Below are 13,873 nucleotides of genomic sequence, written 5' to 3' on the forward strand. Positions count from 1 at the left end.
CCCTTCCACGTTGCAGTGACCTATTTTCATTTTCCAAATGTCTGTTTTTATTTTAATCTCTTCCTTCTCTACTACTTTCTAATGGAGATACTTTTAAAAGACTATATACTTTTTGGATGGGGAAAGAACCAGAATAATAAATGTTAACCCGCCGACTAGACTTTTTTCCCAATGTTTTATAACCTAGATTTAGGTTTTAGATTTTATAATCGAGGTTTAGCACAGAACAGAACATTAACCTGTATGAAATTTCACAATGGAGCTTGCACTGTTTCTGATTATATTAAACATTTCTAATAGTTAACGTATAAACAAACAACGCAAAACACAACGCACTGCTTTACTGGTTTAATGTAACAATCATTAAGCCTGCTCTTTTGAGTCAAAAACGTGGTTTGTTCGTGTTCGGAAGTTAATTCTGGATTTTCAAGCATTGCCGGATTGCGAAATTGTTAATATACTTTCACCATGTGGCTACAATTAGCAATCCGTTCGCTAAATCCCTCCAACATTAGTTAAACATTATTCATCGGTTAAATAAAAAGGTGAGGTTTGGAAGTTTCAGTCAAAAAAAAACAAAATAAAGGGATCAGGCTTCACTGATCTACTCCTGCAAAGTGGTGAAGTTGAGAAGAGGCCTGTGTGTGAGTCTTGCCCATAACACACACTTCTGGTAAGTGTCACTTACTTCCTGCAATACTTTCCCGTCACACTTGGTTGACAACAGCCCTAATGTTACAAAACAACGGGGGCTAAATTTCTTCAGGCCCATTTTCAGCACAGAGCAAGGGAGGTCTGAGGCAGGCCTTAGTCCTCATTAATATTAGTCCGCGAGCTGCTGGCGCCTATTGTGCCGCCACAGGGAGGCCTGGAAAATGGACCGACCCAATATTGGGTCGGACGTCTTTCAGGAGTGCTTTGATCCTGGGAATAGGCCCTCGATGCACCCATAAAATGGGCACAACACTGTCCAATTTTGACCCTAGTGTATCTTCTGACTCACTGCGAGCAATGCCGTTGGAGAGCAAGCATATATACATATATATTTACCTGTATTTATACTAACGGAAGATACATTGTTTTCTAAGGATAGGATTGTTACGTCATATGCTCCACAATATATTCTGTTAAGGTGAACCTGTATTCCTTTAAGGACACAAAATCTAATTGCTGTTAAGTAAACACCATGTTAGGAAAGATTATAATTTTTGTATATATACATATATAATATATAAGGGCCTTGCCCTTCCCTATCTCTGCACCTTCCTTTAGCCCACTACTGCCCACCTCCAATTCCCTGGCCTCTTGTGCATTCCCTCTACTTTTGCCCCAACATTGTTGGCTATGCCTCAAGCTCTATGCTCTGGAACTCCCCCCCTTGAAACCCCTCTATATCTCCATCTCCCTCTTCTTTTAAGACCCTCCTTAAAACCCACCTCTTTGACCAAGCTTTAGTCACTTCTCCTAATGGGGTAGATCTTGAGTTTGTGCAATAGTGTAAAACAGGTGATAGCGAGTTGGCAGCCTGTTTTTTTTTATCTCCCAGTTTTTATTTCCATTCAAGTCAATGAATCACAGTATACCTTATGCACACATTTTCCTGTAAGATTATTGTAGTCTGAGGTCTGATCACTGGAGTGAAAGCTTTCATCACATACTGTATGAGGGGGAAAATCCATTGCTGACTTCTTAAATATATTGTCAATAAATTTACAGAAAGATTTGGATGTTTTGTATTAACTGTTACATTATTAAAGTGCATAATAGTATATTGCAATAATCCGCTCAAAATAATGGAGTTTTTAAAAATACGGTAATGTGCAATACCAATACTGTGGAGTACCCCATCAGGGACCAATGGTTTAAAAAAAATCCACTGCATGTGTGAGTGAGTTTTGAGGGCTGCAACATTAGTGAGTTATTTTCTGGATAAGCCACTGATCTTCAGCTAGTATATACCAGGATTCTGTGTATCCAATATCCAGAGTGCAACTTATATTTATATATGAGCATTTTCAACTTATTTTTATTTATAGTTTAATAATTTCATTTGGACCTACTAGTGCACAAGCATTAGAGATTGTAGTGTGCCACACATTGTGAAACGTTTGGCGTGATCGTGTATGTTTATTGTTATTGTTGCATTGTCAATTTTAGGCTGGAATTTGAAGAACACAGTTGTGTAGAAAGTTTCATAAACTCTACAAGTTCTGATTCTATTTTTGCCACCTCGTGTGAGGTTGGATATTTAACGTAAACTAAATTCAATAACAAATACATTATAATTAAATATTATCCAGGATGAAATATTGGCACTCAGGTGTTTTTATGAAACAGCTTCAAAAACAGTTACGTGGTAGTGCAGTTAAACCATAAACCATCACTAAAACTCATCACATGTTGCATGAAAAGCTGTACTAATGTAAGAGGTGACACAACATTAGCAATCTGGTTAACACATGACTTCACACTATCCTCTTAATTTTAGGAATTAGTTCTTATTTGCCAAAGAAAATGTTTCTCCTCAGCAGGATTCAGTCCCACAGGCGTATTATCTTCACAAAAAAAAGTGTTTGGGAAATCTTTAATTGTGAGAGGGGAGAAAGAAGAACCACAAAAGTCATTTTTGTCATTTAACATTATAAAGGACGTGGTGATGCCATTCAATGACTTACACCATTACATCAACACAAGTAGGAAAAGGTTTTGTCAAACATATCCACCAGATCTTTTTCATTAACCCTTCCCCACCACCTACATGTGCACATTTTGTCACATATAGAATCATACAGCACAGAAGGAGGCCATTCAGTCCATTGAGCCTGTGCTGGCTCTTTCAGCTATCCAATTAGTCCCATTCCCCTGCTCGCTCCCCATAGCCCTGCACATTTCTCCTTCTCAAGCATATATCCAATTCCCTTTTGAAAGTTACTATTGAATTTAATTCCACTACTCTTTCAGGCAATGCATTCCAGATCATAACAACTCGCGTAAAAAAAATTCTCCTCATCTCCCCTCTGGCTTTTTTGCCAATTATGTTAAATCTGTGTCCTTTGGTTAACGACCTTCCTTCTTGAAACAGTTTCTCCCTATCTACTCCATCAAAACCCCTCAGAATTTTGAACACCTCTATCAAATCTCCCCATAATCTTCTCTGCTCCAAGAAGAACAACCCCAGCTTCTCTAGTCTCTCCCCTTAACTGATGTCCCACATCGCTGGTACTATTCTAGTAAATCTCCTTTGCACCCTCTCTAAGGCCTTGTCATGCTTCCTAAGGTGTGGTGCCCAGAATTGGACACAATACTCTAGTTAAGGTCTAACCAGTGATTTATAAAAGTTTACCATAACTTCCTTGCTTATGTACTCTATGCCTCTGTTTATAAAGTCAAGGATCCTGTATGCTTTTTTTAACATCCTTCTCAACTTGTCATGCCATTTTCAAAGATTTGTCTATGTATACCCCCAATTCTCTCTGTTCCTGCATGCCTTTTAAAATTGCACCATTTAGTTTATATTGCCTCTCCTCATTTTTTTTTCCAAAATGCTTATATGTTCCAGTTTCCTAAGGTTGTTGTGCACCATTTTTTCACCAAAATGGTATGCAGATGCCCATTACCTCTCTGCTGCTTCTGTTCTTTTACCAACCACTAAAAATGTATAGGACCACGCCTGCTGGAAAAGTGCATCAACCCCATTTACCACCCTTCCACAGCTTTTAACTGCAACTTTAAAAAATATAGGAACAAGTTGAATTATCTCTCTCACATATATTACAACAAACTGTACTTTCTGTACATGTTACCCTGTTAGATTATGAGGGGTGGCATTGCAGTCTGTGGTTTCAGAATGATGTGGTTGTTTTACGTAACTATTACTAAAGTACGTGATAATACTTTACAATGATCCACATACAATAATGAAGTCTTAAAATACTATACTATGACTCATCAATAGCAAACTTGGTTGGAATTTTTAAAAAATTCTTATTTGAGAAATAAAATTACGTGATGTAGATGAGGGATGGAACACCTTTCCATTTTGGGCACACGGTGTTAACGTCAAGCATTACTGCCAGAGGCAGTAGTAGAGGCGGGTACAATTTTGTCTTTTAAAAAGCATCTGGACAGTTACATGGGTAAGATGGGTATAGAGGGATATGGGCCAAGTGCAGGCAATTGGGACTAGCTTAGTGTATAAACTGGGTGACATGGACATGTTGGGCCGAAGGGCCTGTTTCCATGTTGTAAACTTCTAGGATTCTATAATGCTGTAGTGTCTGGATGACGGCAGTGTCTGCAGTCAGTGGCTGTATTGTGTTCGTTAAAACTGTTGAATATTAGGGGAAAGACTAGGGATTTCCATTGTGTACCAGTATTTTACTGAAAACAAACAACTACAGGTGTGAGTGGGTTATGATAGCTGCAGCAATTATGATGTTGCAGAAGCTACTGATTTCCTGACCAGTGTATACCAATACTCTTTGTACCCAATATCCAGGGTGCAACTATAGATATAATTGTACATATAAAATTATATATATTTATATATGAAATGCTTATAAGCATTTTAAACTTTTTTCTCAACTTGGCCTTTAGTCATTTTGTTGGAATCTACTAGTACACGTGTGAAAAAAAAGATTCTGTATGCATGTTAACTGAAAGGAAAACTTACTATTATATTCCATGGTTGTGCTATTTCATAATACACAATTGTTGGTTATAATCTGATCAAATTTCAGTCATTATGGCACAATATTAATCATTTAAAGTGAATGTCATCACTTATCCCTGATACATAGTGCACTGGCCATCATCGTTTGTCATTAGAGACTGAAGCACAGAAATGCCTTTGCCATTTTTATGCTGTTTTATTTTAAAATAGGGAAATGATATCTCCAATATCCCATTTCCCATTGATCAACTTCATTATGTTTTAATTTTCTTTTGGGCAAAATTAGCCATGAATATACACACTTATGTGTCAATATGTAGGAACAAGGATTGTCAGAAAATAAAACATTACACAAAAGTTTAGATACAGTTTCCTGAAAGCAAAATGGGATGTAAGAAATAATAAAAGGAATTAACCAGGCCTATATTTTACTTTCAATGTAAGCTTACAGAAAAAAATAATAATATTGTGACTTCTGATCAATGGTAAAATGATACACAAGGACAATAACAGGTACCTAATACTGAAATTGAAGCCAGTTTGCATATAGCTTGGGTTAACATAGTCTGTACATTTTGTATCCTAGCCCTAGGAAATTTCACAGTAGCTTGCTAATTCACTGCTAGGGGGCTCTAATCTTTCTGACATTTGACAGCTGTGGAAACTACAGTAGAAGGATTGTGTAGAATGTGAATGACCTCCTCTGTGACACTGCCCACCTTGAAACACGTCCATCTTTTCATCGCTGTAAACAAGACATGGTATTACTTAAAGTAGAATAAAATAAACTAGTGAGGAATTCTTGGGCATCCTGGTGGCAAGAAACTGTCAATATCCCTGGCAGCTACATACATGGCAGAATTGCTGGAGGAACAGGCCAAATCATAGTATTAACCCTGCAAATTTGCTTTCTTTAATTAGTTTAAATTTTCAATCTCTTAGAGAGGAGATTCTTTAGTTGGAAAAATCAATATATGTTATTGATACGTTGCTTGGGATTTAATAATTTATTTGCAACTATTAAAGCTTTTTTTCATGAATTATACCACCCACACTTCACTGGCTTCGCATTGGAGTAAAGCTGAAACCACTTGGGACCAACACCAAACATGGAGTGTAAATCAGGTACCAAGGCCCAACTGACTCACAAGTGAAGTGGAGTAAAACTACCTTGTCCAGGGAGTCTTCTTCAGCTTCGTCCGGGTGTCAGGACTGGTCCCGATATTGGATTCAGGCTTTGTTTGCATTGTTACTGGAGCATCAGGGTAAAGTTAACTGCTTCACACCAACTCTACAGTCAGAGTGTGAATGCACCTTTAGTCATTTTTAGAAGCTGACTTTTGGACAGTCCCAATATCAACTGATATTTTGTGATGATCAGAAATATTTACGATTGGTTACTGATTACATTTTTGCGGTATGTGTTGCTATTGTCCAGGAATCTATGATTCCTCAGTGTCATAACATACATAATTTGAAAGATCGCAGCTTGAAAGAATTTCTCGTCACCGCAATCTTTAAAAATGAATTCTGAAGATTCTGTTCATTTCTGTAATGCTGCTACATTTCATAACATTATAGTGGTGTCCTCATTTAGGGATAGATATATATTAATAATATCTTGAATTCCCAAGTGAAGAATTTACTATTTAAAAGACTAAATTTTTTAAACAAATGACTAAAAATGTTTGACTTGATGCAATTCATTGCAAAAATCACTGAAAGTTGCAAAAAATGTCAAATCCTGGGTAATTTCCTACATTACAACAGTGATTACACGTCAAAAGCAATTCATTGTCTTTGGGATGTCCTGTGGTCGATAAAGGAGCTATATCAATGCAAATCTTTCTTTCAATATATAAATAATATATTGATATATCTAACTTTCCAATAATTTCTAATCAATTGAAATTTCAGCTTGTTTTCACGGTTACACTTTGATAAGGAAATCAATTATGGCATTATTAATAATAAACAAAAAAATTACAATTGCTGGAAACACATGATTGATCAGTCAGCATCTGTGGAGAGAACAAGACTAGTCAGCATTTCATGCAAAGCACTTCTTCAGGACTATTACATTACTTCCAAGCATTTCTTAAAGAGATCTGTTCCTAAATGAGAACACCACTGGAACCTTATGAAATGTAAGTGTTACAGAATGTGACAGGAAATTCAGAAGTGAGAAATATTTTCAAGATAGGGGATCTCTTTCAAGTATGGTAAAATGTTGATGAATCATAGATCCTGAGACAAATAGATGTCTATTCAATTAACATGAATACATGCCAGCCCTACTGTGCTGTGAATTTAATCCTTTTGTTTTAGCTGAATGGTAACATTTTTGGCATAACAACAGCAATTATATCGCGCCTTTAACGTAGTAAATGTCCCAAAGCGCTTCACAGGAGCCTCATCAGACAAAATTTGACACCGAGCCGCATGAAGAGATATTAGGACAGGTGACCAAAAGCTTGGTTAAAGGGGTAGGCTTTATGGAGCAACTTAAAGGAGGAGAGAGAGGTAGAGAGGCCGAGAAGTTAGGAAGGGAATTCCAGAGCTTAGTGCCTTGGTAGCTGAAGGCACTGCCGCTAATGGTGGAGCGAAAGAATTCGGGGATGTTCAAAAGACCAGAATTGGAGGAACGCAGAGATCTCGGAGGATTGTGGGCTGGAGGAGGTTACAGAGGTAGGGAACAGTGAGGCCATGGAGGGATTTGAAAATAAGTATGAGAATTTTAAAATAGAGGCATTGCCAGACCGGGAGCCAGTGTAGGTCAGCAAGCAAAGTGGGGGTGGGTGAATGGGACTTGGTGCAAGTTAGGATATGGGCAGCAGAATTTTGGATGAGCTCGAGTTTACAGAGGCTGGTCAGGAGAGCATTGGAATTGTCGAGCATTGGAATAGTCGAGCATATATTACATCTGTGGTGGCATGGCCCTCACTTGACATGTACATGTTCACTTACAGCGGGGTTGAAAGCAAGAATGGGAACTCTGACTGATTTTCCCTTCTGTATCTCAGAGGCACTGAGGGTAACAGTACCATCTCCACCTTGTTGAAATCAGTGAACTCAACACAGCTCAGAACCTAAGGCTTTATTGGCCTGTATGGCTCAGCTACACACTACTGTACCAGATGGGCCATCAGTGGAATGTTGGTTGCATTTTATCATGTCATTGCTTTGAACTTGAATTTACTCGATAATTTTAAAGAAACTTTTTTTTTTAAACAGGGCAATGAATGATCTTGGAGAGTATATAACCACTGATATAGAAATTTCCTGGTTACCAAATCTGGATGATTTAATGAAGGGGTATGCGCGGAACTTTCGACCGGGAATAGGAGGTAAGCCCACGTTAAACAAGACAAAGACAAGTAGAATAATCGTGCCTGTAACACTCTAGAACTGATAATATTCTACTGAAAAATTATATACATGCACTTTTATGGGGGGTTATTTAATGAGTTCACTCTGCTGATGGAAGCCTTGTCCTGGAAGTACAAATTAGAAGTTCGGGATTGGACTGCTCACCATTTTCTGATCATTGATAGTCAGAAAATCACGGGCATTTCCAATTTGTGTTGCAGGTGGGGAAGCTTCCCACTGGCCTCACTGACTAATAAAGTTATCCCCCATACAGTGTGTAGTTCACATATTTGATTATGGATAATTTAGTGAGATAAACATTATAATAATATGAGGAAAATAAATTAGCAACAGTTCTAGAAATCCCAAACAGCTGGGAACAATACATCTCTGAATGAACTTGGACTTTTTCACCAGTGATAGATATAATTGCATACAATTGATTTTTGCATAGCTTTAACACTGTTGAATTGGAAGCTTTGGAACCAAATGTTATGAACACAGTTGTTCATTTCTTTTCTTCCCTCTTCTCCTGAAGTTGGTAACTCATGGCAGTCAAGGGGGCAACACATCACAGCATGCCCAACACTTTCCTCATCCAACAGCAATATATCCAATATATCTGCACTTTCCACTAGAAGTCACTAGATAGCAATCAGGAGTAGAGACCCTGGTTGACTTATGTCCTTCTTTGGCCTATTGTAGTGTCCTCAGTGCCACCCCACCTGAGTTCAGATAACTCAGCACAGATGAGCGGTTGAATCTAGGACCTCTTTGGCAGGTAAAGCTCAATTCCACGCTGGCTGGTGTATTTACTAACTCAGCTATTAGGCAGATAAATAGAATTGAGGTGCAGATCAGCCATAATCTAATTGAATGGTGGAGCAGGCACAAGAGGCTGAATAACCTATTCATGTTCCTATGTATGGTCATTGGATGACAGGATCGGGGTCAACTTCAATACCAGCTCTATGAAGAACAGCCAGGAGGCACTCGTTGCCCTGGCTCACATATAAAGAATGGCCACTTGGGCATGATACAGAAGAGTGGCAAATGTCCATGAACAGTATCCCAGCACACATCAGCACCTTCAGGAGATGAAGGGAGAAAAAGAAGGAAAAATTAGAAAAAAAGACAAACAAACAAAAAGGGACTGTAGGCTTTAGTTTTATTTGCTAACTTATAAATAACTCATAACGCCAGAAGAGAAGGCTGGTGAACTGGCAGCATACGGACATCGGATTCATGTGTACATTCAAATGGGATCAATGTCCATTGTAACACCAAGCCAAGTTGTTAACAATCAGACCAACCTAATCTCTGTTGTTCAGATATAAATATTTATCATCTATGTTCATGTATATGTTCAGTTTAGTTGTCACTGATGTTCAACTGCTGCCAGGTCACTGCAATGTTGCTGTATGAAGGGTTTGTGTGGGTAATAAAAGAGAAGAGGTAGTTAATATGTTATGCGGTTTAACATTAGTTTAACTCTAATCCCATAATGTATTGATATTTTTCTTAAATGTCTTTTATTTACTGATTTTGTATTTTTGATTACACAGGGCCTCCTTTGAACGTAGCTTTGGCTTTAGAAGTTGCCAGTATTGATCATATATCGGAAGCTAATATGGTACAGTTTGCTCTTTCCTGGTTTGAAAAGATGTGTGATAGTTAAATTCAGTTTTAGTCCTGTTCACTGGCTGGTGTGTGGTCTGAAACATAACAAAATAAAACAGAGTCTGCAGCACAACAGTGCTCTGAGTGAGTACAAGTCCCCGCGCTTGTGAAACAAAGCCTTTGTTGGGAAAAGCGGTACTCTGTGGGAAACAAAAGTTTCTCAGACCCTGTAATAATACTATGGCTTGTCATGGTGGGTGGACTGATGTTTTATGTGTAAGTTACATCTGAATCTTGTTAATGTATGGTATTAGCTTTACCCTAAATAAGGCATCACATAAAAATGGAAAAGATAATGAAAGGACTCGGGCAGCCATTATTACTTTCCATTACATGTGCCAGGTAATGAAAGTAAATGTGTCTCGAACCCTCCCTAATCTGTTCCACAATCTCTGATATGATGCATTGTTAAAGGGTTCATTACCAACAGAGAAGCCATATAAATATTCTCTCTGTAACATACCTCTCACCATAATGTGCTTCCTTGTGAAGCTTTGAAAATAAGTGTTATGCAGAGGGTCTACTGTATTTTATATGGTTTTGATTTACTGATATATATTACAATATGTTTTTTTTCTCTGAGACAATGAAATGGCAGATAATTTTTCAACCTCTGGAGATCGGAATGAGAATCCAGAGAGCTTCATTTAAATTGTCAGCCTCTGAATGAATAACTGATAGACCTCTGCTTCTCCCCATCTTTAGTAATGTAGGTCTCACTTTTTTTTCTATATAAATTGTCTTTGTGGGAAATGGCAATATAATAAGACAGCCTGACGAAACAGCTGCTTCCTGGTGAATGATACAAGCACTACTTTAGAGCAGATATGCAGATATCGCAGCACCTGTGAACATGCAACAAAGAAACTTCATTTCGTCTTTTAATATGAAGAGCAGGCAGTTCTCCTGGTGTTCTGGCCAACATTTACCCCTCAAAGCACCAAAGCAGATTATCTGGTGATTTATCTCATTTGTTGCTTGTGGGCCCTTACTTAGTGGTAAATGTGGTAAATTGGTTGCCACGTCTACCTACAAAACAACAGTGACTACACTTCAAAAGTAATTCATTGGCTGTGAAGTGCTTTGAGATGTCCTGAGGACTTAAAAGGTGCTATTTAATTGCAAGTTCTTTCTTTCTTCTTAGTTCTGACAGGACATTATCTTCCCTCCAATTTTCTCTCTTCCTGAAGGTGCTGTATATACATGAATTAACCTAAACACTGAGTGTCACCTAGCTATTGGACATTTATACATTTTTCATGGGCTGTATTTGTCATGCAGAGCTTCTGAAGTCAGTGGTACTTCTGTGAAAGTCATAAGTAAATTTTATAGTGCTCTACATAGATTTTATGAGCTATTGATAAATTTTAAAGGGTCCCCAGACTTGGCTGAACTTCAGGATCTCCATTCAACAAATACAGCCTATGAAAAAATTGCAGCCCTAACAACGGAGGGGTGAGGAGGGAACCTCACAACCAAGATTGATCTTGTCCTCACTTAGCCTTCACTCAGTCATGGTTGTTGTAATCGTTCTCCAAGCAGGTTGAAACTGGATCTGACTGCATCTTGGAGTTTGATCCCCAAAGCCTCCATAACAAGAGTGGGAGCATTCAAGAGAGATTTGAGACCTTTACTGTACCTGTAGCCTGCAAAATTGAGGTCTCCACAGGAAATGCAACTATCATTGTCCCTTGCTCAATGACCGACTGCATTGCAGTGCTCAATAGCATCGCTCATGTGGAAGGTGGCAGGATGTTAGCTGGACTTTGGACTCCCCCATATTATCCAAATCATTTTCTACTGTTGTGTGCAAGGAAGCAAGTGATTCTAATACAGTGTTGCTCTTGTAACAGACTTTACGTGCAAGCAGGTGCACTAAGTCTATGTCCCCAGACAATTCAGTAGTGGCATTTAGAATGCTGAGCATCCACCCTATAGCAGGTGGCCCTTCAAAAACCACCACTGCTACTCCTTCCTTACCTATGCACCACACCTCATCCTGTGCTTCCTTCTCAACACGACTGTCTACTTGGCCTACAATGTGTCTATCTGTGCTGGTCCATGCTTGAAGTGGAAGTGGCCACAGTTAATGCTCAAGTGTTTAGTGCTCTTTAGGGGCAGCCTTGGGTCCACTGGGTTCTCCTTGCTTATTATGTGCTACATTTTGAGTACATAAGGGCATTTGTCCGTTTGGGTACTCTATTGTCATTACATGCACCATTATGTGCTCATACACAAACAGTGTGTATGGATACGTTGACATAATATATGATTAATATGCAGTAGTTCTATACTCTCTTCTAATCTCTACATCCCTAGTGCCTTCTAAACTCTCCCTCACAAACTAATCATTAATAGCTTCCTCACATGGGGAAGGATTTCCTCTGTGCACCAATTGTAGTAAGATTGTAAACCTATTTACAAAGGACACATTTATGATTTCACTGCACTGAACACACGGGAAATCTGCTCCAATGGAATGAGTTGCCTAATGAAGAGTTGTCATAAACTCTATCCTGTGCCTTCCTATTATGTGCCAGTTTTGTCTTTGAACACTAAGAGCAGTGGGGACTGAGACATGGGGGCCTAGAAATCCGGCTGCATAGCATCCATTTTTCGGGCACTGAGATGAGCGTATGGAGGCCAACCTGTTTCAGGCAGGAGGTCACTTCTAATATGCAAATTGGGGGCCTATGATGTACATCAAATCTGCACGTAATGTCCATCTGCAGTATTGTTGGGAGATCAGGATTAAGACCTGAAAACGTAGCTCAACTCACATCAATGAGGAATATACCTGTGCCACGGCCAAACTTTGTTCTTCTCCACATCAGGGATAACTTACCTGACTTTGCACTCCTGCCAGTGAGTCCTGCCTGTCGGGAGCGTCCATCAGAAATTTAGAGGCGTGTTGCACATGATTTTCTAACCATTTAAATTAATGGTTGGAAAATCGTGCACCACATGCACCACAATTCCCGATAGCAAGTTTCTTGCAGGTGGGAGGCATGATGTGACAATGTTGGAGATTTTTTGCCTAAGCTTGTTTCTGGTGTATGGATTGGGAGAGTTGAATACTTCTGTTATCCTGGCCATGGCCTCATGATTAACACTTTAGAATCAGTAAAAAGGGCTTTTCGGGACCATAGTTATGAAGTGTCTGATCAGCACAACTGGATTGGTGACAGTTTGTATCTTAGAAGGAAAAACAGGCTTATTTCTGACTCGTTAAGTTGCTGATCTTTGATTGTAGGGGTTAAATTCTTCCATTAACAGACTCTAACATCCAACATTCTGAAAATATCCTCCATAAGGTTGGGTTAGTATAAACTGGCAGATGGACTCCACCATAGAATTCTACATGGCCTTCCAAAAATCAAAATGGCTGCCTATTCTCTGATCCAACCCTCCTCTCGCAACTCACCTCCCAGACAGGGATTTTTTTAACCCATTAATCTATCTTGTTCACTCCTTCTCCACAGGCATGTTTAGCTTAAAGTAAAATAAAAGTACATAAAATAAAACTAATAACCCTACACAGGCAATATTTAAAAACATAAAATAAAAATGCAAACTTTTTGGACCAGACAATTAGTTTTTGAGTGAACTGTCCAGACATTTCTAAATTCAAAACAAACATAAACATTTTTTTAAAAATAAAAGTTAATTTATTTCACTTACTTCTGTACATGATATGGAGACATTAGTTAGTAAGGTTTTCAATTTAAGTTCATCGACAACAAAGCATACCTTAGAACTCAAGCCACAGTCTCTGCCCCTGACCTGTACTGAACTCTTCCATTTAGCATATAGTGACACCAGCACTAGCTACAGTGCAGTTCTCAGTTCTGTGGGTAGTAGACCCAGTAGGAATATCTTTCATAAGGCCGCCTGCAGCTCCTATGGAAACTAGGGGGTCCAAAATCTAAGATGAGTCATGGTTGGTTTCAGTGCTAATCCTCTTTATCTGGGGTGGCGATGCTAGATAAATAATAATTCTATACAATATCAAGAAAATAAATTTTGTTTCACATCAGTTTTCTATTGCGCTGAGGATATGTTTGGCAGTACTTGTCACTAGGTTAAAGAATCCTTCTAGTTTGCAGGCTGAACTGGCAACATTGATCAATCCTAAGGAAAATCAATTGCCAT

At 38.7% G+C, this 13,873-nt stretch overlaps 1 protein-coding gene across 5 annotated transcripts in view; it reads left to right on the top strand.

Moving 5' to 3' along the window:
* gabrd (gamma-aminobutyric acid type A receptor subunit delta) overlaps positions 1 to 13,873 on the top strand; it is a 72,631-nt gene that overhangs the window by 36,096 nt on the left and 22,662 nt on the right. For 3 of the 5 annotated variants that reach the window (XM_067970446.1, XM_067970447.1, XM_067970443.1), the window contains exons 2-3: positions 7,907 to 8,019; positions 9,607 to 9,674. In XM_067970446.1, coding sequence (XP_067826547.1) covers positions 7,911 to 8,019; positions 9,607 to 9,674 — 177 coding nt within the window. In that variant the 5' untranslated portion in view covers positions 7,907 to 7,910. The other 2 variants (XM_067970445.1, XM_067970444.1) reach the window with 2 other exon arrangements.

The sequence above is a fragment of the Heptranchias perlo genome, chromosome 32 (assembly GCF_035084215.1).
Source record: "Heptranchias perlo isolate sHepPer1 chromosome 32, sHepPer1.hap1, whole genome shotgun sequence".
In the NCBI taxonomy this organism is placed as follows: Eukaryota; Metazoa; Chordata; class Chondrichthyes; order Hexanchiformes; family Hexanchidae; genus Heptranchias; species Heptranchias perlo.